The 26,438-nt window shown below is 46.3% G+C and overlaps 1 protein-coding gene across 8 annotated transcripts in view; it reads right to left on the reverse strand.

Moving 5' to 3' along the window:
• fndc3a (fibronectin type III domain containing 3A) overlaps positions 1–26,438 on the reverse strand; it is a 333,055-nt gene that overhangs the window by 172,270 nt on the left and 134,347 nt on the right. The window contains exon 1 of one of the 8 annotated variants that reach the window (XM_038802624.1): positions 60–143. The exons of the other annotated variants lie outside the window; for them this stretch is intronic. Within the exon in view, the coding sequence (XP_038658552.1) occupies positions 60–66 (7 nt within the window). The 5' untranslated portion in view covers positions 67–143. Of the gene's footprint in view, positions 1–59; positions 144–26,438 lie in introns of those variants that run through there. 8 annotated transcript variants of the gene reach the window in all.

The following is a 26,438-nucleotide window of genomic DNA, read 5'->3' on the forward strand; positions in this document are numbered from 1 at the left end:
TTTGTTTAAATATTCTAACCTAAAAATGAGCAGAATAGTTTTTTTTAAAAGGGTCTTACCATCCATTTTTGTAATTCCACTGTAAACGAAATGCAGGAAATGTGGCAGAAACGAATGGTGATTATGTATGTGAGCACTTCCCCATTGTGGTGACTTGGCAGCAGTTTATTGGACTAAAAGCTTGTTCAACTACAGCTACCAGTCAAACTGCCATGTCACATGATTATTGCTGCACCCAATTGCCAAAGTTGTTCTGGTGCATTGCTGCTATGCACAGTTTATAGAAAGCAAAACCAAATAAACAAGGCAGAATATATATAGGTATTACGTTTATATTACAAAACCTTTTCTGTGCAACTAGAATATAACTATTTGTAAATTATATTACAAATCCATGATTGAACTTTTTCAAAATTAAAATGATTAAGCTATGGGCGGCACAGTGTCAGTGGCTAGCAGTGCTGTCTTGCAACTCTAGGGTCCCAGGTTCAATTTCAGCTTCGGGTGACTGTGTGGAGTTTGCACTTTCTCCCTGTGTCTGCGTGGGTTTCCTCCGGGTGCTCCAGTTTCCTCCTACTGTCCAAAGATGTGCAGGTGGATTGGCCATGCTAAATTGCCCCTTAGTGTCCAAAAGATTAGATGGGGTAACAGGGTTATGACGATGGGGTGAAGGCTTGGGCTTAAGTGGGTGCTCTTTCCAAGGGACGGTGCAGACTTGATGGGCTGAATGGGCTCCTTCTGCACTGTAAATTTGATGATTTGATGTAACAACACAATTTAAATGGAACCTCGAAGGCAGCAAGGTAATAACAGAGACCTGAAGATGTCTCAAATTAGCTGTGTTTACATTGAATACTGGTGATAGTGTCACCACTTTAAAGGTTTATGCAGAATACCAGCCAGCCGTGGGAAATGTGTTAATCTTCCACAAAACAGATTGATGTTTGACACCAGTCAACAACCTTTAATTCAGAAGACAAACGTAGTACGACACACACGCCCGCCTACATTAATGGCTCCGAAGTTGAGATGGTCGATAGCTTTAAGTTCCTGGGGGTCACCATCACCAATAGTCTGTCCTGGTCCACTCACATTGATGCAACAGTCAAGAAATCCCAACAATGTCTCTACTTCCTACAGTAAGAAGTCTTACAACACCAGGTTAAAGTCCAACATGTTTGTTTCAAACACTAGCTTTCGGAGCACTGCTCCTTCCTCAGGTGAATGGAGCAGTGCTCCGAAAGCTAGTGTTCGAAACAAACATGTTGGACTTTAACCTGGTGTTTCAAGACTTCTTACTGTGCTCACCCAGTCCAATGCCGGCATCTCCTGTAGCCATCTGGGATGACCACGTCCCGATTACAAAATGGACACTTTGCAAAGAATGCAGGGAAAATGGACAATACTGAGAAAGCAAGCAGGTGCAAGGTTTGTCTGTTGATTGGAGCCGTAGCTCCCAGACAAGACCGATACTGCAAAGCCATTACCATACTAATGAGCCATCTCCGGGGACAAAAGAGTAACATTTAAGTAACTGATACTAAGGCAGACAGAGGAGACTAGAACAAAGCCGGCCAACTGCCACCTAGGACATGCCCAGCAATCAGGGCACCCACCCCTTTATTGGAGGAAATCGATAGGAATGATCAAGATGCGGCCCAATTAATTGGGGCCAAGTTCAAGGCCCGCCCAAAAGCGCGCGAAGCCCCTTTTGGGTATAAGAAGAAGCCCTCGAGAGAGAATCGCTCTCTTGGCCTTGGCTCTCAGCGAGGAGAGACCTGCCGAGCAGCTGCACCAGAACAAACAAGTCCAAAGTCAACGCACGCATTGAGACAGACGCCCCTAGCTACTATTCCGTACCAGCTCAACCCCAGCAACCTCAGAACCGGACAACAGCCATTGTTCCTGACTGAGTGGGCGTCCGAAACAAAGTATAGGCTTTAGTAGTAGTGATAGTTTAGTTGGTAAGAGTTTTGTGCATGAGTATATTTGACTGTGTGTGTAAATAAATGAGCATTGATTTCGAACTTACTAACTGGTGCATCGAGTCTTTGATCAGTATTCGGTTTTGAACCTTGTGGCGGTATCGAAAGATACCTGGCGACTCTTGAGCAAACGTAATTAAAATTAAGGAAGGCGACCATATTAAACGCCTTAAGAAAAATACTGATCAAGCCTCCGAGATTCGGAAGTGTGTTAATGTACTAACAGGGATATAAGTTAAACCTGAGAGATTTTGTTGCGTAAAACTGGCAGGAGTTTTGTAGGCCGGAAAATAGCGTAAGCCGTACTCGTGTTTACATCACCACTTTATCACCCCTTGTGCCAAGTTCAGTAGAGAACCTAGATAGAGAAGATGACAATGAAGGCAATGGAACGCCTTATGCACCCCCAAGAATTCGAGGTCGCAGCGACCAGTAGAGTAGGACAGTGTCCCGTATGGGAAGATGAGATCAGAAAATATCTCAAAGGGAAAGGATAGCTCCTTTGGAGTGAATTCTGTGCCAATGACGAAACAAGTCCCGGGAGTATAGGACATACTTGGTGGGAGAAACCTGTCAGAGATCCACAAGAGCTTAGGGAAAGCTCGCAAGCCGATGGCAATCGTGTCCTGCTTGGCACAATTGCGAGGCACAGAGGAGGTCGTTAGGACGCTCCGTAGAGAAATTGAGGAGAGAGACAGAAATAGTGAGGTAGTGTGAGCGAAGTTGAGAAGGAGAATAAGGATTTAAGACAGCAGTTAGCAGCGAGGGACGGAGAGGTGTATGATGCCAAGAGGGCACACCAGTCTTGTCTCGTGCATTTGAGTAGTTTCCAAACCCAATATGATAAGGCCTACCAGGACACGCAAAGTGCGGTCTTGGTAAGACAAGAGACCGAGCAACAAGTTGAGAAATTGCAGAAACAGTGCAATGATTTAAAAGCAGCCCTACGAGCACTCCACACTTCCACGACGGAACAAAGGCAGAGCTCCGTAGACCACGCAAAGTGCCGGAAGCAAATTGCAGAATTGCAATCTCTGCTTTCCGTTCAGAATGGGTTCCAAAGTACATTTGGACCCCAGTTAGATCAGGAAAACGGCCCCGATTGGCAGGAATTGAATGAAACTGCCCATAGATACGTGCATGGGACATGTACGCAAGAAAAACCCCAGAAAAAGAGAGCACCCCAACCCCCGACTGAACAGGCAAAACATACCCCCATGAACCCTGTAACCACACACCGCAGGGTCGCAGCAGAAGGAGACACAGATTTCCTTTATACAACCCTGTTAACTGTAACCCAATTACGGGACGCGTGTGGTAAAATTACACTGTTCCTTCCCACATCAGACCCCCCACCAGTTTTTCGCTAGAGTTAAACAGCAGGCCACCATGTACGGCCTGGATGAGAAGGAGCAAGTGAAGCTCACGGTTTTATACCTCGACCCTTCAGTCGTGGCAGCCCTTCCCGACCCACAGAATGTAGGAGGAGGCACACTCCAAAAAATGCACACAGCGATCCTAGATGCGATCGGCTATAACAGAGGAGACCCGGTAGAAGACCAAAACAAGTGTGGGCAAAAGAAAACAGAGCACCCCACAGCGTTTGCTGGACGCTTGTGAATACACTTCACAGCAGTTTTCGGAGAGTTAGCCCGCGCCCATTTGTCCGCAGATAATATGGCCAAATGGACTCGAATCCTGGTCTCTCATGCGACAGAGGCAGGACAGAGAGCTTGCGCAAATTATGACCCCTCAGACGAGGCCCACAATGGAAAATGGGTTTTGAAAAGGTTGTCCCGCGCTTGGGAGCAATCAGTCCAAGGCAAAACCGCATTTATAAAACCCAAGGAGAACAGGCAGACATGAATCCAGTTAAAGCGCACCAGAACCCTGCATGGGTAAATGAGGGCAGGAACAGCCCACCCCAGCCAATTCCCAAGAATGTTACAATTGTGGACATTTAGGACACTTTGCACAAGAGTGCAATGCGCCCCAAAAGCAGCAGAGAAACCAACAGACAGGCACCCTAAATAGGAACAGGGCAAAGCCGATCCATAGCGTTAGCGCCCGTTCAGAGAATGCAGACATGAACGGCAACGACTGACGGTGTTCGTGCTCCCCAACTTGGGTCTGCGACACCCTTTGTGACAAGTCCGGTAGACCGGTAGTTGCAGGCAAAGTCCGAGGATACCCCGTAGAATTTCTTTGGGACACAGGAGGGTCCCGCACCACACTCAATTCCTCCACAATGTTTCAACGAGACACGTAGCCCACAACATTACACTCAGCGGCTTTACAGGTCATTTGCAACAGGGACACATCACAGCCTCTGTAGCGATACAAATAGGTAACATTACAACTAAGCACCCCGTAGTTTTGGTTGATTTGCCCCAGACAGCTGAACATATCCTAGGGATCGATTTTATGAGCTCCCACAACCTTTCTTTTGATCCGGTAAACAAGTGTATTTGGAAAATGGCAAAGGCAGCACGAGCCCCCGCCACGCCCACAGTCAGAGTATGAGAACAGGATTAGCTCAGTAGGAGACTTCTGGTTCGACCCTCGAGCCATTTGTCCAGACAAACACGTTAGGTCAGTCCTGCAGGAACACAAAGCAGCATTTGCACAGCACAAGCACGACTGTGGCAAATTGGCTGGCTCTGTGCATATTACAGGTCCCGACCCCAGACGCAGTATGGATTTCCCCAGGAAGCAGAGGGAAAAATCTCAAAGGTAATAGAGAGTTTACTTGACCAAGGCATACTCAGATCCGTAGCCTCCACAAACAACGCACCCATTTGGCCCGTCAGGAAACCGGATGGATCAAGGCGACTGACCATTGATTACCGGGAACTGAACAAAGTCACCCCAGCAGTAGCCCCCTCCGTAGCCACGAGTCCCGAGACCATGCTCAAACAGGGACTCCAGTCAAAATTTTTTTGGGTTTTGGACATTAGCAACGGCTTTTGGTCCATTCCATTGGATAAAGCATGTCAGTACAAATTCGCCTTTACATTCAAGGGACAGCAATATACGTGGACGTGCCTTCCACAACTCCCCCTCCATTTTACACCGACAGCTGGGAAACGGATTAGCAAAATTTTCCCGCCCCGATTGTCTGGTCCAGTATGTAGATGACTTGCTACTACAAACAGACACAAAGGGAGAGCACATTTCAATTTTCGCCGAACTCGTAGGACTCCTAAAAGAAATTGGATGTAAAGTCAACCCCAAGAAAGCCCAGATCTTGAAAGAAAAAGTGATTTACATGGGTACAGTAATCACTCATGGTAAACGCGAGATCGAGCAAAAGAGAATTGACTCGATCGTCAAATTGCCCCATCCCCACAATGTCTCAGCCCTCCGGTCATTTCTAGGACTGGTTGGCTACTGCCGAAACCATATTGAGGGTTTTGCCACTAAAGCAGCGTCCCTATCCAACTTCTCAAGAAGCAGGCACCTTGGGAATGGCTTCCACAGCATACGGATGCCGTGGGTGCTTTAAAAAGAGCACTCAGCACAGCACCCGCACTACAGGTCCCAGATCCACTTTCCCCGTTCGCTATCGAAGTAGTAAGCACCGACCGAACACTTTCGGACGTGCTCCTCCAGGAATGTCATGACCAATTACGCCCCATGGCATACGCCTCTCACATTTTAGATCCTGTCGAGCAACTGTTTTCTGCATGTGAAAGGCACCTGCTCGCAGTTTTTATGGCAGTATTGTACTTTGCCTACATTACAGGACTCAACCCCATCACCATTCTCACTGAACACACCCCAACACAGCTATTGACAGACAGCCGACTTAAAGATGGCACAGTCAGCCAAATCCGCGCAACCCGTTGGAACCTTCTTTCACAGGGATGGGACATTACAGTGAAAAGAACCAAGACCCACACCTTCCTTGCTGATAATTTGCAGTATGCAAGCACCCCTCATGAGTGTGAGATCATCACCACAAAACACAACACAGGCCCATTTATACCTAAGACACCTCCCAGGAAAGCAGGTAGTACACCCCAGAGACCCCAGCCCACAGACACGTGCGCACCTCTGAAAATTTATGTGGATGGCTCCTCCACAGTGTTAAATGGAAAGAGAATCACCGGTTGCGGCATTTATGTAGAGGACGCGCAGGGACGTGCCCCAGATGGGATTTCACTAAAGTTGCCAGGACACTTAGGCTCGCAGGCAGTAGAACTGGCAGCGATCGCATATATTGTAGACCACCCCGACTCGTTCCCGACCCCAGCAGACATCTATGTATGTCTGTAATAGCTTAACAGAATTCCTACCCCTGTGGGAAACGCGAGGATTTGGTTCCGCAGACAGAAAACCCCTACCCTCAGCCCCATTACTCTGACATTTCTAGAGACAGCGAAAGATAGACAATATGGTATCATTAAGGTTCGCAGTCATCACTGTTCTTCCCCCCCCCCCCCCCCCCCCCCCCCGGTAACGTTAAAGCAGACGCCCTAGCGAAGGCAGGTTCCAGGCATGGTTATTTTTGGAACCCCCCTCACAGACCAACATTCAGGATCTAGCGAAAGCACAGAAGGAAGATGAAAAACGTAGGGAAGTTTTAAAGGGAACCTTCCCAGCCCCGTATGATAAGTTAAAAAATGCAATAACCTCACATGACGGTGTGATTTTGAAAGAAGGCATTTATGTAGTTCCCAGACAGGACAGGAACCAAATCATTTGTCAGTTCCATGACAATCATGGACACCAAGGCATTGAACCCACCTCAGACCGCTCTGCTGGTGGCCTGATTTAAAAGCCAATGTAACCCACTACATTGCGAATTGCTTGATCTGTGCCCAGAACACATATGCAAAAAAGGCTCAACTTAGTCATACCCGCCCCGTTAATGGCCCCTGGACGAATCTGCAGATAGATTACATAGGACCCCTATCCCCTTGCAGAAATGGTTATAAGTATGTGTTGGTAGTCATCGACACCTTCACAAAATGGGTGGAAGCTTTTCCATAAAGAACGAATACGGCAAAAACAACAGTTAAAATCCGAACACACCACATCTTCACAAGATGGGGACCTCCCCCGCAGTATAAAGTCCGATCAAGGCTCCCATTTTACAGGACACTTAATGAAAAAAATCCTCACAAATTTCGGCATTAGACGAAAGTTTCACATAGCATACCACCCCCGGTCAAGTGGTATTGTAGAGAGGATGAACAGAACATTAAAAGCCACCCTCAGGAGAGCAGCAAAATAACAGCACCTGGGATTCAGTTCTCCCATTTGCTTTAATGTTTTTACGGAATACGGTATCCACGTCCACAGGATACACCCCCCACACTCTCATGACCGGACGCCCCATGAAAGGGACAGAGTATTTATTAGGATTGGATTTGGCCAGCCCCGCAGTCACAGCCCTCACACATGAAAACGCTGTACAGCAGCTAATTAAGAATATGAAGGCAGCCCAACTCGCAGCAGCTGTGAGACTCGGGACACGGGGGAAACAGAGCAAGGCTTGTTTCGACAAAACAGTACACGCCACTGAGTTTGCAGTAGGGCAGCAAGTGATGCTTTCCCTGTACAACCGCAGTTCATTCCTTTCCCCTAAATTTTCCGGACCGTACTCCATTTCAGACAAAGTCAGCCCCTCGGTATACAAGATTACATATCCCAATGGCAAGTCTGCGTGGTTTCACATAAACCTGCTCAAGGCTTATGGCTCGCAGAATAACCATACACACCACACCTTGCTCGCAGCAGCAGACAAGCACGTCCCTCCCACGGATGACGCATTCCTACCCTCCCCCAGCCAGTCCAGCCCGTCCCCAGATACGACTTCAACTCCACCCCCAGAGGCACGACTCAGCCTCTCCCTTCCTTCAAACAACAGCGACAGTGATAGCGATAACAATGACGACAGACACAGCAAACCACGTTATGATTATCCCCCTGTACCAGGCCCCACTCCCAGCAAATCCGAGCATGATTCCAGTGACCCTTTCAAAATTACGTAAATCAAAGACCCTGACCCAGACCCACCGCCCGCCGATTACGGATTATACCCCAGTAGCTCCAATCTCGACACACGATTCTGGCACCGAGACAATTCGTTCAGGCTCATCCGGAATGATGAGATGGACCCCAATTCGCCCCAAGCAGTTTTAGCAAATTACTCCAGTCTGGCAGCCGGGAAAAGATGATAACATAGAGTCTGACTCCCACCAAACGAATCCCTTTGCGACTCTGTTCGCTATTGAGCAATGAGGCGTCTAGATGATGGTAAAAAGGAACTGATGGAGAGATACGGTGTCCTTTCTGATGGAACCTGCACCATGTTTGTTGTATGTTTGTTCGTTAGTGTTAATGTTAAGTGTTGGTTGTAAATTTGCATGTTTTTCACGGCCCCACGTCACCACTTCTTTAACACCTACTGGCAGTTAATGGAACAAGTTTGTCCACAGACAACAGTTCATAACTGCTTTGAGGCGGGAGATGCATAACTGCAACCCCACGATGACCACATTCTTACCCGTTCTTGTCCGGTCACTCAGGCAGTGGATAAACGGCACTGGTGCCCGCCCTGCCTGAGGACCCCCCCCCCCCCCTCCTCTGGTCAGCTACGCTCGGGTAGAGCACAAACGGCACTGATCACCGTCCTATCCGGGGATTCCACCCATTTCTTACCCACCGCAGCCCATACGCACCCCATTTGGAACTTTTGGTTCAAAACACTTGTTTGTTTTACAGCGACCCTTAGGTTGCTTCCGTATGCTATTTACGTCCTCAAACACTGGGATGGTAAATCGCACAGGCTGCGGGACGGCTCTCACTGTGTCTGTATTTTTCTCGGATGTCTTGTCCAGATATTCGGCTTTAAAAACAAATGAGGAAGTCACAGATGGTGACCAATTATAAAGGGTAATTGGCAATAAAGGACAGACAGACAGACATATGAAATCTTAAGCAAGATAATAACAGATATTATGCTTGTGTTCACAGAACTCTGGAAACTCAGGAACCCCAGAGGAAGAGAAAGAAGACGACCGACAACAGGAAAGATGAAGACGACGAACATCTTCTTCACCTGGATCCTATTTGCATGTTTTTCACGGCCCCACGCCACCACTCCTTTAACGCCCACTGGCAGTTAGTGGAACAAGTTTGCCCACAGACAACAGTTCATAACTGCTTTGAGGCAGGAGATGCATAACTGCAACCCCACGACAACCACATTCTTACCCGTTCTTGTCCGGTCACTCAGGCAGTGGAGAAATGGCACTGGTGCCTGCCCTGCCTGAGGACGCTACCCCCCTGACCCCTACCCATAAGCCGTGAATGATTCCTACCCCTGCAATACACAGAACCCCAAGCTACCATGTGACAGTTAACAATACCCCGACCTGGTGTGCTACACTATCGTACGTAGTAGAAGCCATTTTAGTACTGGTGACACTTTGCAGTGTCGTGCAGATACTTAGAATCAGGAAATGGCGAAGGAGAGCCTACCGCTCTCGCACCCCGGTATACAAGTTTAGGTCCCCTATTTTCGGACTTCACCAAACCCTCCCCAACCCCTTTAAGTGAATTAAAGTACATCCGTTTCTCTTTGTGTGTTTTGTTCAATAAAGAAATGTAAAACTCTGTGCTTGACTGCCAAGCCAGAGAAATTTGTGTGCTGCTATTTGTACAGTTTAAGATGTTATAGATTATTTTTGGATTGTTTGAGTGAGGAAAGTTTATTGAGGATAGTTAGAGGTTCCAGTTTTTTTATTTTGTAATGCATGCCTGAATGTCATAGCGCCCCATGGAGTTTTATAATAATGTATGTATTTAAAATGATTTTAGGTAAAATTGTGTTTCATAGGATAGGGCAGTGTAGAGCCTGCTTATGGGTGCCCCGCTTCGCGTTGAGGATCACAAGGAGGGAGTGTAGCCATCTGGAATGGCCACATCCCGATTACAAAATGGACACTTTGCAAAGAATGCAGGGAAAATGGACAATACTGAGAAAGTAAGCAGGTGCAAGGTTTGTCTGTTGATTGGAGCCGTAGCTCCCAGGCAAGACCAATACTGCAAAGCCATTACCATACTAATGAGCCATCTCCAGGGACAAAAGAGTAACATTTAAGTAACTGATACTAAGGAAGACACCCCGGCGCCAGAGAAGACTAGAACAAAGCAGGCCAACTGCCACCCAGGACACGCCCAGCAATCAGGGCACCCACCCCTTTATTGGAGGAAATCGATAGGAATGATCAAGATGCGGTCCAATTAATTGGGGCCAAGTTCAAGGCCCGCCCAAAAGCGCGCGAAGCCCCTTTTGGGTATAAGAAGCCCTCGAGAGAGAATCGCTCTCTTGGCCTTGGCTCTCAGCGAGGAGAGACCTGCCTAGCAGCTGCACCAGAACAAGTCCAAAGTCAACGCACGCTACGAGACAGACGCTCCTAGCTACTATTCCGTACCAGCTCAACCCCAGCAGCCTCAGAACCGGACAACGGCCATTGTTCCCTCTGACTGAGTGGGCGCCCAAAGCGAAGTATAGGCTTTAGTAGTAGTGATAGTTTAGTTGGAAGAGTTTTGTGCATGAATATATTTGACTGTGTGTGTAAATAAATGAGCATTGGTTTCGAACTTACTAACTAATGTATCGAGTCTTTGATCAATATTCGGTTTTGAACCTTGTGGCGGTATCGAAAGATACCTGGCGGCTCTTGAGCAAACGTAATTAGAATTAAGGAAGGTGACCATATTAACCCCCATAAACAGAGCCAATTAAAGAGAGAACACAATTAGCAACACTCCACATCATGTCTACTTCCTACGGGAGCTAAAGAAATTCGGCATGTCTGCATTGACTCTCTCAAATGTCTGCAGATGTGCCATAGAGAGTATCCTATCCGGCTGCATCAAAGCTTGGAATGGCAACTGCTCGGCACAAGATTTCAAGAAACTGCAGTGTGAGATGAACTCAGCCCAGCACATCCACAAGCTTGCCAGCCCCACATTGATTCTGTCTACACCTCCCGCTGCCTCAGGAAGGAAGACAGCATTGTCAGAGACCCCTCGCACTCAGGCTTTGCTCTCTTCCAAACCCTTCCATCAGGCAGAAGACACAGAAGTCTGAAGACCCGCACATCCAGACATAGGAACAGCTTTTTCCCTGAAGCTACTAGACTCCTCAACGTCTCTCCCTTGGACTGATCTGTTCCCTGTAAGGCACTACTTACGACGCCCTATGCTGCTCTTGCTGATGTCGTATTTGCTTTGTTTGGCCCTTGTTCCGCACTGTAACCAATTACTTATTTGTCAATGTATTTTGTCGATTATTCTTTTTGTCTACTGTGTACATATTGTGTATGTTCCCTTGGCCGCAGAAAAACTTATTTTCTAAATAATATTTTTATTCTCATTTTCCACTTTTTCAATAAAATTTACAACAAACAAAAGATAACCAACGATAACAAATACAATAGCAATGCCTGAACCAGCACTCCCTCCAACGTATAAATCGAAACATCACCCTTACCAAAAGAGATTCCAGTCACCCAACATATTGTAAACAATAAATAATATACTCCCCCCCCCCCTCCCCCACTAATGTTCGATGGCATCCAATTCTTGAACGTGCAAGATAAACAACGGCCATGAATTGTGGAACTCTTCCAACCTCTCCCTCAGCTCAAACTTCACCATCCTGAACGTCAAAAATTCCAGCAGGTTCCCCCCACCAAGCCAAGGCACCGGGTGGAGAAGTCGACCTCCACCCCAACAGGATCCGCCTGCGAGCAATCAGTGAGGCAAAGGATAAGGTATCTGCCCCCCTACCCGTCTGCAGCCCGGGATAGTCCAACACCCCGACAATGGCTTCTAGGGGCCCTGAATCGAACCTCACGTGCACCACCACCAAGATAACCTTAAAAACCTCCCTCCAATACCCCTCCAGTTTCAGGCAGGACCAAAACATGTGAACATGGTTTGCGGGGCTTCTCCCACATCGCTCACACACATCCTCCACCCCCTCAAAGAGTCATAACTTAAATGTTCCATCTCAGAAAATAGGAAGGTACTTAAGCAGGAAATTAGGAGGGCTAGGAGGGGTCATGAAAAGTCCTTGGCAAGTAGGATTAAGATAAATCCCAAAGCTTTTTATTCGTATGTAAAAAGCAAGAGCGTGGTCAGGGAAAGGATTGGACCACTTAAGGACAGTGGGGGGAATCTATGTGTTGAGCCAGAGGAAATGGACGAGGTACCAAATTAGTACTTTGTATCAGTGTTTACCAAAGAAAAGGACTTTGTGAAACATGATTCTTGGTAGGGTGTGTGGATTGTCTGGGTCATGTTGACATCAAAAGGGAGGAGGTATTGAGCGTTTTAAAAGACATTAAGGTAGATAAGTCTCTTGGGCCAGATGGGATTTATGCCAGAATACTGAGGGAATCAAGGGAGGAAATTGCTGGGGCCTTGAATTACATCTTTGTATCCTCATTGGCTACAGGTGAGATCCCAGAGGGCTGGAGAATAGCTAATGTGGTACCGCTGTTTACGAAAGGTAGCAGGGATAATCCAGGAAACTACAGGCCGGTGAACCTCACGTCGGTAGTAGGTAAATTATTGGAGAGAATTCTCAGGGACAGGATTTATACCCATTTGGAAACAAATGGACTCATTAGCGATAGACAGCATGGGTTTGTGAAAGAAAGGTCATGTCTCATTAACTTGATTGAGTTTTTTAAGAAGGTGACAAAGATGATTGATGATGGGAGGCTGTGGATGTTGTTTACATTGACTTTAGTAAGGCCCTGGACAAGGTGCCTCATGGCAGGCTGGTACAAAAGGTGAAGTCACACAGGACCAGAGGGCAAGATGGATACAGAACTGGCTCGGTCACAGAAGGTAGCAGTAGAAGGGTGTTTTTCTGAATGGAAGATTGTGACAAGTGGTGTTCCACAGGGATCGGTGCTTGTAGGATACATAAATGATTTGGAGGGAAATGTAGCTGGTCTGATTAGTAAGTTCGCGGATGACATCAAGGTTGGTGGAGTGGCAGATAGTGTTGAAGATTGTCAGAGGATACATAGGTTGGAGACTTGGGCAGCAAAATGGCAAATGAAGTTTAATCCGAACAAATGTGAGGTAATGTATTTTGGTAGGTCAAGGTCGGACAAGGTAGTCAAGAAAGCATATGGAATGCTTGCCTTCATTGGATGGCGCATCGAGTATAAAATTGGCAAATCATGCTACAGTAGTAAAGAACCTTGGTACGGCCGCACTTGGAATATTGCGAGCAATTCTGGTCGCCACACTACCAGAAAGATGTGAAGGCTTTGGAGAGGGTGCAGAGGAGGTTTACCAGAATGTTTCCTGGTCTGGAGGGTGTTAGCTATGCGGAGAGGCTGAATAGACTCAGACTGTTTTTATTAGAACGACGGAGGTTGAGGGGCAACCTGATCGAGCTCTACAAGATTAGGAGATGCATGATAGAGTGGATGGGCAGGCACTCTTTCCCAGGGTGGAGAGGTCAGTCACTGGGGGTACTGGTTTAAGGTCCGTGGGGCAAAGTTTAAGGGAGATGTGCGAGGCAGATTTCTTTACACAGAGGGCGGTGAGTGCCTGGAACGCGCTGCCAGGGGAGGTTGTGGAAGCAGGTACATTACAGCATTCAAAAGTCATCTCTACATATACATGGATAAGATGGGTATACAGGGATACAGCACTTGGAAGTGCTGAGGGTTTTGGCTAAGGGTGGTATCATGTGCAGGCTTGGAGGGCTGAAGGGCCTGTTCCTATGCTGTATGCTCTTTATTTGCTAGAGTTACAAACGTAGGTGGGAAAATAAGTGGCGAGGAGGATACCAAGAGGCTGCAGAGGGAAAAACACAGTTTGCTAATTGGGCACGGACATGGTAGATGTGGTGAAATGTGAAGTTAGCTTTGGTTGGTAAAATAAAAAGAGAGAATTGTTTTTGAATGGTGGAAGACTGGGAAATATGTGCATTCAGGGGAACTTGCATGTCCTTGAACATGAATCACGAAGTTAATATGCCGTACAGCAAGCAATTAGAAAGGCAAAGATCTTTTGCATTTTGTAACAAAGGGATGTACAGAAGTCTTACTAGGATTGTGTACGGCATTGGTGTAATGAGCAGTTTTGGCATCCTTAACCAAGGATGGACATATTTGCTCTGGAGGGAGCACACTTAAAAATTCACTAGAGTGGGGAGATTGTCTCCGAGGAGATCTCAAGTAGATTAGGCCTATATTTCTTGGGAGTTTGAAAGAATCAGAAGTGATCTAATTGAAACATATAAAATTCTTAAGGGGCTTGACAGGATAGATGCTGAGAAAATGTTTTCCTTGGCTGCGGAATCTAGAACACATGGATACAGTCTCAATAAAAGGGACTGGTAATTTATAAAGTCTTTGAACGTTCTACCAAGAGAACTGTCAGTTGTTGAGTATATTCAAGACAGAGGTCAAAAGACTTTGGATACTAAAGGATATAGGGTTAGTGCAAGAAGGTGGCACTGAGGTCGAGGATCTGCAATGATCTTATGAAAAGCAGGATAGGCTCAAAGGGCCTAATGACCTGCCTCAGCTCCCTCTTCTAATGTCCTTATATTTTCCTTTTTTAAAGCTTTGCTGCAACAAAGAAGCTGCAACGCTGATGTACATTTAGGCTTATTTCAATCACTAAAGAGCCAAATCAGCAAAACATCCAATATACCTACTGATATTTTAACATTTAGTTTTTGCATGGATACATTTTTTAGAATTTGATCATCTGTTTTAGGCCATCAAATAATTCATTTTCATAAAAACTGTCTTTAACTTATAAATTTCCAGATTTACAATTCACATTTTTTAGAAATGTTTTGACTACCTGGGATAATCAGCAATTCTGTATTGAGCAACAAGTTTCCACTTTTGAGAATCGTTATTTGCAAAAGTATGCTTTTTTGCTAAAAGCAAAAAGTACAACACAGAGCAAGAAAGATCGGGACACATCATCCGTGGCTAACTAAAGAAATCAAGGGTAGTATCAAATTGGAAAAAATGTGCACAATACCGCAAAGCTTAACGTTGATCAGAAAATGTAGAAACCAACACGAATGACTCTTAAATGACTTCCGGTGGCGACCATGGAGGAGTAGTTCGCACATTCGATAACTCCCGCCTGGAATGGACTTTCGGACCTTTTCCCAACTTTTCTCGGACTTTAGGGGATATATATCGGTGCAGTGAACAATACAAGAACGATTCCCTCTCCAATGTATGGCTAATTGGACTAGAAGTGGCCATGTGAAAAGACTCAGCCCGGATAGAGTGAAGCAGTCAGAGCTGATATCGCGGCGCAGCATGGCGGAGGGTCAGGACCAGGGAGCGGTGGCTCAGTGGTCTAAGGAGCAGCAGAAGAAGTTCTTTAAGGATAGTTTCGCTGAGCTGAGAAAAGAAACGCTGGACCCGATCAAGGCTGCGGTCGATCAAAAGGTATTGAATCAGCCCAAGGGAAAACGATACAAGAAATTGAGCTGAAGTTGTCCAGCCAGGAGGACTACCTAACCGTGCTGGAGGTGTTAGATGAGCATCAAAACAATGCAAGAGAAGCTGGAGGACATGGAGAACAGGTCCAGGAGGCAGAACTTAAGGATTGTTAGCCCCCCTGAAGGAATTGAGGGGTCGAACGCGGGAGCATATGTGGCGGGCATGTTGGAGACACTGATGGGGCCCGGGGCGTTTTCTCGGCCCCTGGAGGTGGATGGAGTGCATCGAGCCCTCACAAGGAAACCCAAGGCGAATGACCCGCCAAGGGCCATGGTCGTGCGTTTCCACCGTTTTTCCGGACAAAGAACTCATCTTGCGGTGGGCCAAGAAAGAGCGGAGCAGCAAATGGGAGAACAGCGAGGATCTGGGAGCGGAGCTGGCCAAGAGACGTGCTGAGTTCAATCAGGTGAAGGCAATCCTCTGCAAGAAGGGGGTGAAATTCTGGTTGCTGTATCCAGCATGGTTGCGGGGTTGTCGGGGTCAGCATGGTTCAGCTGACTCTCGGAAGCGAGGTGGGGGGTGAGCATGTGCTAAGTCGGTGCTTGACCTGGGGGATTAGGTTTCGGGTGCTGTTTCGGGGGGGGGGGGCTGCTTCGCTGACAGGGGAGGGACTATTATCGGGGGAACAAATGGGAGGTCGGGAGCGGCTGCTGCTTATGGGGGAGCCCGGGGAAGCGGGGGGCGCGGGGCTGGCAGCCCCCTGTCCAGGCTGATTACGTGGAATATGAGAGGTTTGATTGGGCCAGTCAAAAGCGCTCGCATTTTTACGCATTTAAAGGGGCTGAAGGCAGACATAGCAATGCTTCAGGAGACGAATCGAAAGATTATTGACCAGATGAGAAAGGGGTGGCTTGGTCGGGTGTTCCACTCGGGGCTGGACTCAAAGACCAGGGGGGTAGCGATATTGATCAGTAAGTAGGAGGCGTTTGAGGGTGGAAGAATTGTGGCTGATAAGGGGGGTAGATATATAATGGTGAGTGGGAAGTTGGAGGGTGTACGGGTAGCGCTTGAGAACGTATATGCGCCAAACTGGGATGATGTGGGTTTTATGAGGCAGGTGTTAGCCAGGATCCTGGACTTGGAGACTCATGGCCTGATCATTGGGGTGGGGGGAAACTTTAATACGGTCACTGATCCCGATCTGGACCGGTCAAAATCCAGGACTGGAAGAAGGCCTGCCGTGGCAAAGGAGTTGAGGGGATTTACGGAGCAGATGGGGGGTGGAGATTTGAGCGGCCGAGGGCGAAGGAGTTTTCGTTTTTTTTTCTGATGTCCATAAAGTTTTCTCCCGTATTGATTTTTTGTTCTAAGCAGAACGCTAATTCCGAAGGTGGTGGGGACGGAATATTCGGCAATTGCAGTATCTGATCATGCCCCCCATTGGGTGGATTTGTGGTTGAGTGAGGAGAGAGGGCAGCGCCCATTGTGGAGATTAGATGTAGGGTTGTTAGCAGACGAAGCGGTCTGCAGGCGGGTGAATAAGTCCATTCAGAATTACCTGGAAACAAATGATACGGGTGAGGTATCAGCAGCAACGGTTTGGGAGGCTCCGAAGGCAGTGGTTAGAGGGGAACTAATTTCAAATCGGTCCCATAGAGAAAAGGTGGAACGAGCAGAGAGGGAGAGATTAGTGGTGGAGATACTTCGAGTGGATAGGAGATATGCGGAGGCCCCGGACGCTGGGCTCCTGAGGGAGCGCCCGAAGCTACAGGCAGAGTTTGAGTTGTTGACCACGGGGAGAGTGGTAGAGCAGTTGAGGAGGGAAACGGGCGTGGTCTACAAATATGGGGAAAAGGCGAGCAGGATGCTGGCGCACCAACTTAGGAAGAGAGAGGCGGCCAGGTAGATTGAGAGAGTAAGGAATAGGGAGGGTAACATGGTCTTGAACCCAGGGGGGTGAACAAAGTTTTTAAAGAATTTTATAGCAAATTATATGAGTCGGAACCCCCAGCTGGAGCAGAAGGGATGAGGCAATTACTAGATCAGTTGAGGTTTCCGAGGTTGGAGGACCTGGTGGAGTGGCTGGGGGCCCCAATTGAGGCAGAGGAAATTGTTAAAGGACTGGAGGGCATGCAGTCGGGCAAGGCTCCAGGGCAGGACAGTTACCCGGTAGAATTTTACAAGAAGTTCTCAGAGGTGTTGTGCCCGCTGCTGATGAGGATCTTTAATGAGGCTAGAGAGAGGGGATCCTCCCCCCGATGATGTCGCAGGCCTCGATTTCACTCATTCTTAAACGAGAGAAGGACCCGAAGCAATGTGGGTCATATAGGCCAATTTCGCTTTTGAACATAGATGCCAAGCTGCTGGCTAAGATTTTGGCCACCAGAATAGAAGACTGTGTCCCGGGGGCCGAGGGTGATAGGGGAGGACCAAACTGGATTTGTTAAGAGCAGACAGCTCAATGCTAACGTCTGGAGGCTTTTAAAATGTAATTTTGATGCCTCAGAAGGAGAGGAGGCGGAGGTGGTTGTTGCGATGGATGCGGAGAAGGCTTTTGATCGGGTGGAATGGGAGTATCTACGGGAGATGTTGGGAAGGTTTGGGTTTGGTGAGGGCTTTATTGACTGGGTGCGATTGCTCTACCCGGTGCTGGTAGCAAACGTGTGCACGAACCGGCTGAGGTCGGGGTACTTTAAGCGACACTGAGGGACGATGCAGGGGTGCCCCCTCTCCACGTTGCTGTTCGCTCTGGCTGTAGAGCCATTGGCCATGGCGCTGAGAGCATCAAGGAAGTGGCAGGGGCTGGTTCGGGGGGGGGGGGGGGGGAGCACCGGATTTCGCTGTACGCGGGCAATCTACTCTTGTACATCACAGACCCGATATGCAGATCTTGGGGGAATTTGGCAGGTTTTCGGGGTTTAAATTGAACATGGGAAAAAGTGAATTGTTCGTGATCCAGGGAAGGGGGCAGGAGAGGAGACTGAAGGAGCTGCCGCTCAGGATGGTAGAGAGGAGCTTTCGCTACCTGGGAATATAGGTGGCTCGGAAATGGGAGGCATTACACAGGCTCAACCTAACCCGGCTGGTGGAGCAAATGGAGGGGGACTTTAAAAGATGGGATATGCTCCCGCTTTCGCTGGCGGGGAGGTGAAAATGACAGTCCTCCCCAGATGTTTGTTTGTCTTCCAGTGCCTCCCCATGTTCATCCCCAAGGCCTTTTTTAAGCGGGTGAATAAGATTATTTCGGGCTTTCTGTGGGCGAATAATGAAAATGAAAATATGAAAATCGCTTATTGTCACGAGTAGGCTTCAATGAAGTTACTGTGAAAAGCCCCTAGTCACCACATTCCGGCGCCTGTCCGGGGAGGCTGGTACGGGAATCGAACCGTGCTGCTGGCCTGCTTTAAAAGCCAGTGATTTAGCCCACTGAGCTAAACCAGCCCCGTGAGTGAAGAAAATGTTGTTGGAGTTTAGTCGGGGGGGGGGGGGGGGGGGGGGGGGGGGCAGGGTGGGTTGGCGCTGCCTAACTTCTGCAACTACTACTGGGCGGCGAATATAGCCATGATTAGGAAGTGGGTAATGAGGGAGGGGTCGGCATGGGAGCGGATGGAAGCAGCGTCATGCAAAGGCACCAGTTTGGGAGCTCTGGTAACAGCACCTCTGCCGTTCTCGCTGGCCCGTTACTCCACTAGCCCGGTGGCGGTGGTGGCATTGAGGATCTGGGAGCAATGGAGGAGGTACAAGAAGGTGGAGGGTGCATCGGTCTGGACCCCAATTTGCAGTAACCACAGGTTTGCACCGGGTAGGATAGATGGCGGGTTCCGGAGCTGGCAGAAAACAGGAATTAGGTGGATGGGGAATCTATTCATAGAAGGGAGTTTTCCCAGTCTGAAGGCGCTGGAGGACAAGTTCAAGCTGCCGCCGGGGAACGGTTTCAGATATTTGCAAGTGCGGGACTTTAAGGAAGCAGGTATTGGCTTTCCCGCTGATGCCGCCATGGGGGATACAGGACAGAGTAGTCTCTGGTATCTGGGTGGGGGAGGAGAAGGTGTCAGATATCTATCGGGAGTTGTTGGAGGCGGGGGAAACCCCGGTGGAGGAACTGAAGGGCAAGTGGGAGGAGGAGTTAGGTGGGGAGTTAGAGGCGGGTCTGCGGGCAGATGCCCTAAGCAGGGTTAATTCTTCCTCATCATGTGCCAGGCTCAGTCTAATACAGTTTAAGGTGGTCCACCGGGCACACATGACGATGGCGAGGATGAGCAAGTTTTTCAGGGTAGAAGATAGATGTGTGAGGTGAGCGGGAAGCTCAGCAAACCATGTCCACATTTTCTGGGCATGCTCGAAGCTTAGAGGGTTTTGGCAGAGGTTTGCGAAGGCAATGTCCAAGGTCCTAGGTACGCGGGTGATGCTGAGTCCAGAGATGGCGACCTTTGGAGTGTCAGAAGACCTGGGAGTTCAGGGGGCGAAAGAGGCCGACGTCCTGGCCTTTGCCTCCCTGGTAGCCCTGAGATGGATCCTTTTAATGCGGAGGGACTCAAAGCCCCCCCCAAGTGTGGAGACTTGGGTCAGTGACATGGCTGGGTTTCTCAAGCTGGAGAAAATAAAGTTTGCCTTGAGAGGGTCAATGCTGGGGTTCTCTCGGAGGTGGCAGCCATTCGTCGACTTTCGCAGGGAAAATTAAAATGTCAGCAAAAGCAGCATTCTGAAGGGGGGGTGGTGCAATATGGTTTCGGGATGTACAGAAGGGGTTGGGTGGGAAATGTCTATTTTACCATGTCGTTGTTTATGTTATTATTATTTTATTTGTTATTGTTATAAAAATTTTGCAAATACTTCAACAAAAATGTTTTTAAAAAGAGGGACAATAAGAGAAAGCTAGCTCGTAATATAAAAACAGACATTAAGAGTTGCTACAAGTATAGAACAAGGAAAAGAATAGCTAAAGTGAGCATTGGTCTCTTAGACAGTGAGACTGGTGAATTAACAATGGGAAACAAGGAAACGGCAGGAGCATTGAACAAGTATTTTGTATCAGTTTTCACTGTAGAAGACACAATAAGTTTCCCAAGAGTAGCTGAAAATCAAGAGGGAATATGGAGGAAGGAACTTAAAACAATCTCTGGGGGAAGGTACTACTGGTAAAACTACTGGAACTAAAGCCTGACAATATCCCTAAACCTGATGTACTGCATCCACGTTCTTTAAAGAAGTGGCTGAAGAGGTAGTAGATATATATATATTGGTTATAATCTTCCAAAATTTAATGGATTCTGGAAAAGGTTCCAAACAATTGGAAAACTGCAAATGTAACATCGTTATTTAAGAATGGAGGCAGAGAAAAAGCAGGAAATTATAGGCCAGTTAACCAAACATCTGCCATTGGGAGAATGCTTGAATCCAACATTAAGGTGATAATAGCAGGATACTATAATATTGTAATACAATCAGGCATCAGGCAGAGTCAACATGGTTTTGTAAAGGGTTTGACTAGTTCTTTTAAGGAAGAATCAAACAAGGTGGAGAATGGGGAAGCAGGACGGCGAATGGGGTATGTGGCGAATTTGGATTTCCAAAAGGCATTAGATAAGGTGCCTCATAAAACGGTACTGTACAAAATAAGAACTTGTGTGAACCCATTGAGGTTTAGAAGAATGAGAGGTGATCTCATCGAGATGAATTCTGAGGGGACTTGACATGGTGGATGCTGAGAGGATGTATCCACTTGTGAATAGAATTAGGGGTATATGGAATTCTCTTCACCAAAGAGAAGAGGAGGCTGGGTCATTGGATATATTCAAGGCTGAGTTAAATTTTTGATCAACAAGGGAGTCAAGGATTATGGTAGACAGGTAAGAAAGTGGAGCTCAGGTCACAATCAGATCAGCCATGATCTTATTAAACAGTAAAAGAGGCCTAAGCAGCCAAATGGCCTACTCTGGCCTACAGGGGCTAGTTTAGCACAGGGCTAAATTGCTGGCTTTTAAAGCAGACCAAGACAGGCCAGCAGCACGGTTCAATTCCCGTACCAGCCTCCCTGAGCAGGTGCCGGAATGTGGCGACTAGGGGCTTTTCACAGTAACTTCATTTGAAGTCTACTTGTGACAATAAGCAATTTTCATTTCATTTTCTTCCTTATGAAATACAAGCTATTTGTTAATGGCACGGTTACTTGTTATGTTATAGGCACTCTTAGAAAATGCAAAAATGCTTTACTCTAATTCAACCAATAAACTGCAGAGATTGCTTTAATCACCAAAATATTTTTTTTTTTAAAAAGCAAGTGCTTCTATTTATTGTCTGGAACTGTCCGGATAATCCCTGCAGACAGGACAAATCAAGCATGTTCCTATGTTTAGCTTTTCACATTAAGCTAATGCTATGATTCATTCTTTCCTTGTTATTCCTGGGAGGAAATGTTGTTCAGAATTTACTGCAGTACATGAGGTTAACTGTGTGTTCCTGTAACTGAACACCCACTGTTGACATCACATAAGCAATGATACACATCACTGACGCAAGCACCAACAAGATCAAAAAATCAAAACCATAGACATCGAAGTAACAGAGTACACATACCACTGACGTATATAGCTTACCCATTCAAAAAGGACAGGTTCTGCACTAAGTCAATAGCTTCAGATGTTATACATAGTTCCATTAAGAGTCTTGTCTTTCACAAAATATTGTCAACACTATTTCTATTTTTAGAAATCAGTCCCAGGTATGAAATAGTTTGGAACAATGCTTCCGTTCACCTTAAGCTAAGTATTACAAACCAAAACCTTTTTTTGAAGTGAGCTGCGTTTTGAATATTCGGACTTAAAACTGTAACAAACGTCAAATCAATTCGGTATAAATTTGTTTAGCAAATTATTATGGATTGTAGCACCTTTGGTTGTAGAGGGATTTTAATCTTCTGAAGTAAGACAAAGGTCCAAGGGATATACAAAACATTAATTGCATGATCATCCACTCCAGGAGACCTATTTCTATCAACAAACCAAGATCCAACATCAGATTGTAGGAGAAAGAGCAGAAACCATTCAAAACCTCAAGCCAGTCTATCAATTACTTGCAGATCCAGATCTCAACTCAATAACCTTTGATACACAAGAAAAATCTATCATCCCCAGTCTTGAAATTTTCAACTAACTCGGTACTCAGATTTTAGAAACGAGTGTTCTCGATTTTCATTTCCTTTTATGTGAAAAATGGTTCCCGATTTCACTTTCCAATGAATCATCTCTGATTTTAAGTTTATGTTCCATTGTTCCAGATTCTCCAATAGTGGAAGTTTCTCTTTCCTTTTGAATCTCTTTAAAATGTAAAATACCTTGATTAAATCATTGCTCAACCTTGCAAACCAAGGGAATACAAACCAAGTTTATGCAATCTATCTTCATAGTTTAACTCTTGAAGTCCTGGTACCATTCTGGTGAACCTGTTCTGACACAAGACGCACAAACCTGATGCAGTATGCCAGTTGGGCTCTAACCAAAACTCTAAGCTAAAGCATAATTTCTGTATTCCATTCCCCTCAAGATAAAGGCAACATTCCATGTGGGTCTTTGATCACTTTTTCTACCTGTGCAAAGTCAGGTAAGAGGAGTTGAGGTACAGATCACTCCTAATGTTATTGAATAATGGAACAGATTTAAGGGGTGAAATGGCTTACTCTTGTTGCTAATAGAAACAAAATATGCTGAAAATACTGAGCAGGACTGGCAGTATCTGTGGAGAGTGAAACAGAGTTAACATTTTCAGCTATGATCACAAATCAAATTGTCTGGACAGATATTAGGATTATATACTGTTATTGAGCAAAGCAGTTCGTTCGTATGTACAAGAGAGATCAGAGAGACTCTGAATGCACTAACAACCACTGGAAGTAAAATCCAACAAATTGCTTGATGGCGTGCCAATTGACTTCTGGTTACGAATTTGCGAGAATATCCAGATGTTCTTTGACACAGGAAATGCAAGGGATATATATTATGGTGGGGCGGGTAATAAACAAAGGAATAACAGATGCATGTAGAAATGGTACAGTAGTTACCATGGGGGATTTTAATCTACATGTTGATTGGTTTAACCAGGTCGGTCAAGGCAACCTTGAGGAGGAGTTTATGGAATGTATCCGCGATAGTTTACGAGAGTAGTATGTAATGGAACCTACGAGGGAACAAGCGATCCTAGATCTGGTCCTGTGTAATGAGACAGGATTGATTAATAATCTCAGTTAGGGATCCTCTCGGAAGGAGCGATCACAATATGGTGGAATTTAAAAAACAGATGGAGGGTGAGAAAGTAAAATCAAATACTAGTGTTTTGTGTTTAAACAAAGGAGATTACAATGGGATGAGAGAAGAACTACCTAAGGTAGACTGGGAGCAAAGACTTTATAATGAAACAGTTGAGGAACAGTGGAGAACCTTCAAAGCGATTTTTCACAAGTGTTCAGAAAAAGTTTATACCAACAAAAAGGAAGGACGGTAGAAAGGGAAAATAGACTGTGGATATCTAAGGAAATAAGGGACAGTATCAAATTGAAGGAAAAAGCATACAAAGCGGCAAAGATTAGTGGAAGACTAGAGGATTGGGACATCTTTAGGAGGCAACAGAAAGCGATTTAAAAAGCTATAAAGAAGACCAAGATAGATTATGAGAGTTATCTTGCTCAGAATATAAAAACAGGTAGTAAAAGTTTCTACAAATATACAAAACAAAAAAAAGAGTGGCTACGGTAAATATTGGTCCTTTAGAGGATGAGAAGGGAGATTTAACAATGGAGATGAGGAAACGGCTGAGGAACTGAACAGGTTTTTTGAGTCGGTCTTCACAGTGGAAGACACAAATAACACGCCAGTGACTGATGGAAATTAGACTATGACAGGTGAGGACCTTAAGATGATTGCTATCACTAAGGAGGTAGTGATGGGCAAGCTAATGGGGCTAACGGTAGACAAGTCTCCTAGCCCTGATGGAATGCATCCCAGGGTACTAAAAGAGATGGCTAGGGAAATTGCAAATGCACTCGTGATAATTTACCAAAATTCACAAGACTCTGGGGTGGTCCCGGCGGATTGGAAATTAGCAAACATGACACCACTGTTTAAAAAAAGGAGGTAGGCAGAAAGTGGGTAATTATAGGCCAGTTAGTTTAACTTTGGTAGTAGGGAAGATGATGGAATCTATCATCAAGGAAGAAGAAGCCCAGAAGCATCTGGATGGAAATTGTCCTGTTGGACAGATGCAGCATGGGTTCATAAAGGGCAGGTCGTGCCTAACTAATTTAGTGGAATTTTCTGAGGCCATTACCAGTGCGGTAGACAGCAGCCAATGGATGTGATATATCTGGATTTCCAAAAAGCTTTTGACAAGGTACCACAGAGGCTGTATAAGGCTGTATCTGTATAAGATCTTATAGAAACATATAAAATTATGAAGGGAATAGATAGGATAGATGTGGGGAGGTTGTTTCCACTGGCGGGTGAAAGCAGAACTAGGTGGCATAGCCTCAAAATAAGGGGAAGTAGATTTAGGACTGAGCTTAGGAGGAACTTCTTCACCCAAAGGGTTGTGAATCTATGGAATTCCCTGCCCAGTGAAGCAGTTGAGGCGCCTTCATTAAATGTTTTCAAGATAAAGATAGATTGGTTTTTTTGAAGAATAAAGGAATAAAGGGTTATTGTGTTTGGGCAGGAAAGTGGAGCTGAGTCCACAAAAGATCAGCCATGATCACATTGAATGGCGGAGCTGCTCGAAGGGCCAGATGGCCTACTCCTGCTCCTAGTTCTTATGTATGAAGGGATCAAAAATGCAACAGGTTCATCAGCAAAGGTGACTGCTCAATTGAAAACAAACTCAGGGAAGGTCATCATTGACTGTGATACAGTTGGAGAGCTGGGTGGAACATTACCTTGAGTTGTGGGAAGAACTCTCACCAAGGAAGCTCTGGACACCATTGCATGCCATGACAGAGGTGTTTAGCAAAGTGACTGACTTGCTTGCCATAGGCAAAGTGCAGGTGATGATCATTCCGCCTGAGCTCATCAAGTTTAGCACAGGGCTAAAGAGCTGGTTTTTAAAGCAGACCAAGGCAGGCCAGCAGCACGGTTAAATTCCCGTACCAGCCTCCCCGAACAGGCGCCGAAATGTGGCGACTCGGGGCTTTTCACAGTAACTTCATTTGAAGCCTACTTGTGACAATAAGCAATTTCATTGCATTTCATTTTAAGTATGGGAAACCAGCAGTTTTCAGCTTCACTGTCTCAAGATGTGTCCTTGGCATCTCTTTGCAGGACAAGGTCACCAACCCAGAGGTCCTGGAGTGTGCTAATTCAGTCAGCATACATTAATTGCTATGTCAACAATGTCAGCGGTGATACAACCACATTCATTGGATGGATGATGACCATACACCCAAAGACATTCTGTCCGGTGAATTGGCCATTTGGTGCTGATCTCCTTGGAGTCCATATCTCTGCTACAAGGACACCTGCAACCGAAACATGAAGATGACGGCCATTGACGCTAACAACTGGGAGACAGTTGTGATCTCTGGAGACTATTTGGAAGAGGCAAAGATGCTCAATCAACCGAGGACCCAGAGAAATTAGGTATCAACAAATCATGCACCTTATCAGCCCATTGTATTCCTCTGCAGCAAATGTGCCAGAGACTGCCATGCCAGAACAGGGCTCCAGAGTCACTCGAGGCAATGTTTAACACACAGCTGACCATATTGGCACAAACCATCATCTTATGAGACAGAAGACTGTCACTGATACTGCTTTAAAAGAAAGGCCTTTAAAAACATTGCATCTTTTATATCAGGGGCTGGTTTAACACACTGAGCTAAATCGCTGGCTTTAAAGCAGACCAAGGCAGGCCAGCAACACGGTTCAATTCCCGTACCAGCCTCCCCGAACCGGCGCCGGAATGTGGCGACTAGGGGCTTTTCACAGTAACTTCATTGAAGCCTACT

This window comes from Scyliorhinus canicula, chromosome 7 (assembly GCF_902713615.1).
Source record: "Scyliorhinus canicula chromosome 7, sScyCan1.1, whole genome shotgun sequence".
Lineage (NCBI taxonomy): Eukaryota > Metazoa > Chordata > Chondrichthyes > Carcharhiniformes > Scyliorhinidae > Scyliorhinus > Scyliorhinus canicula.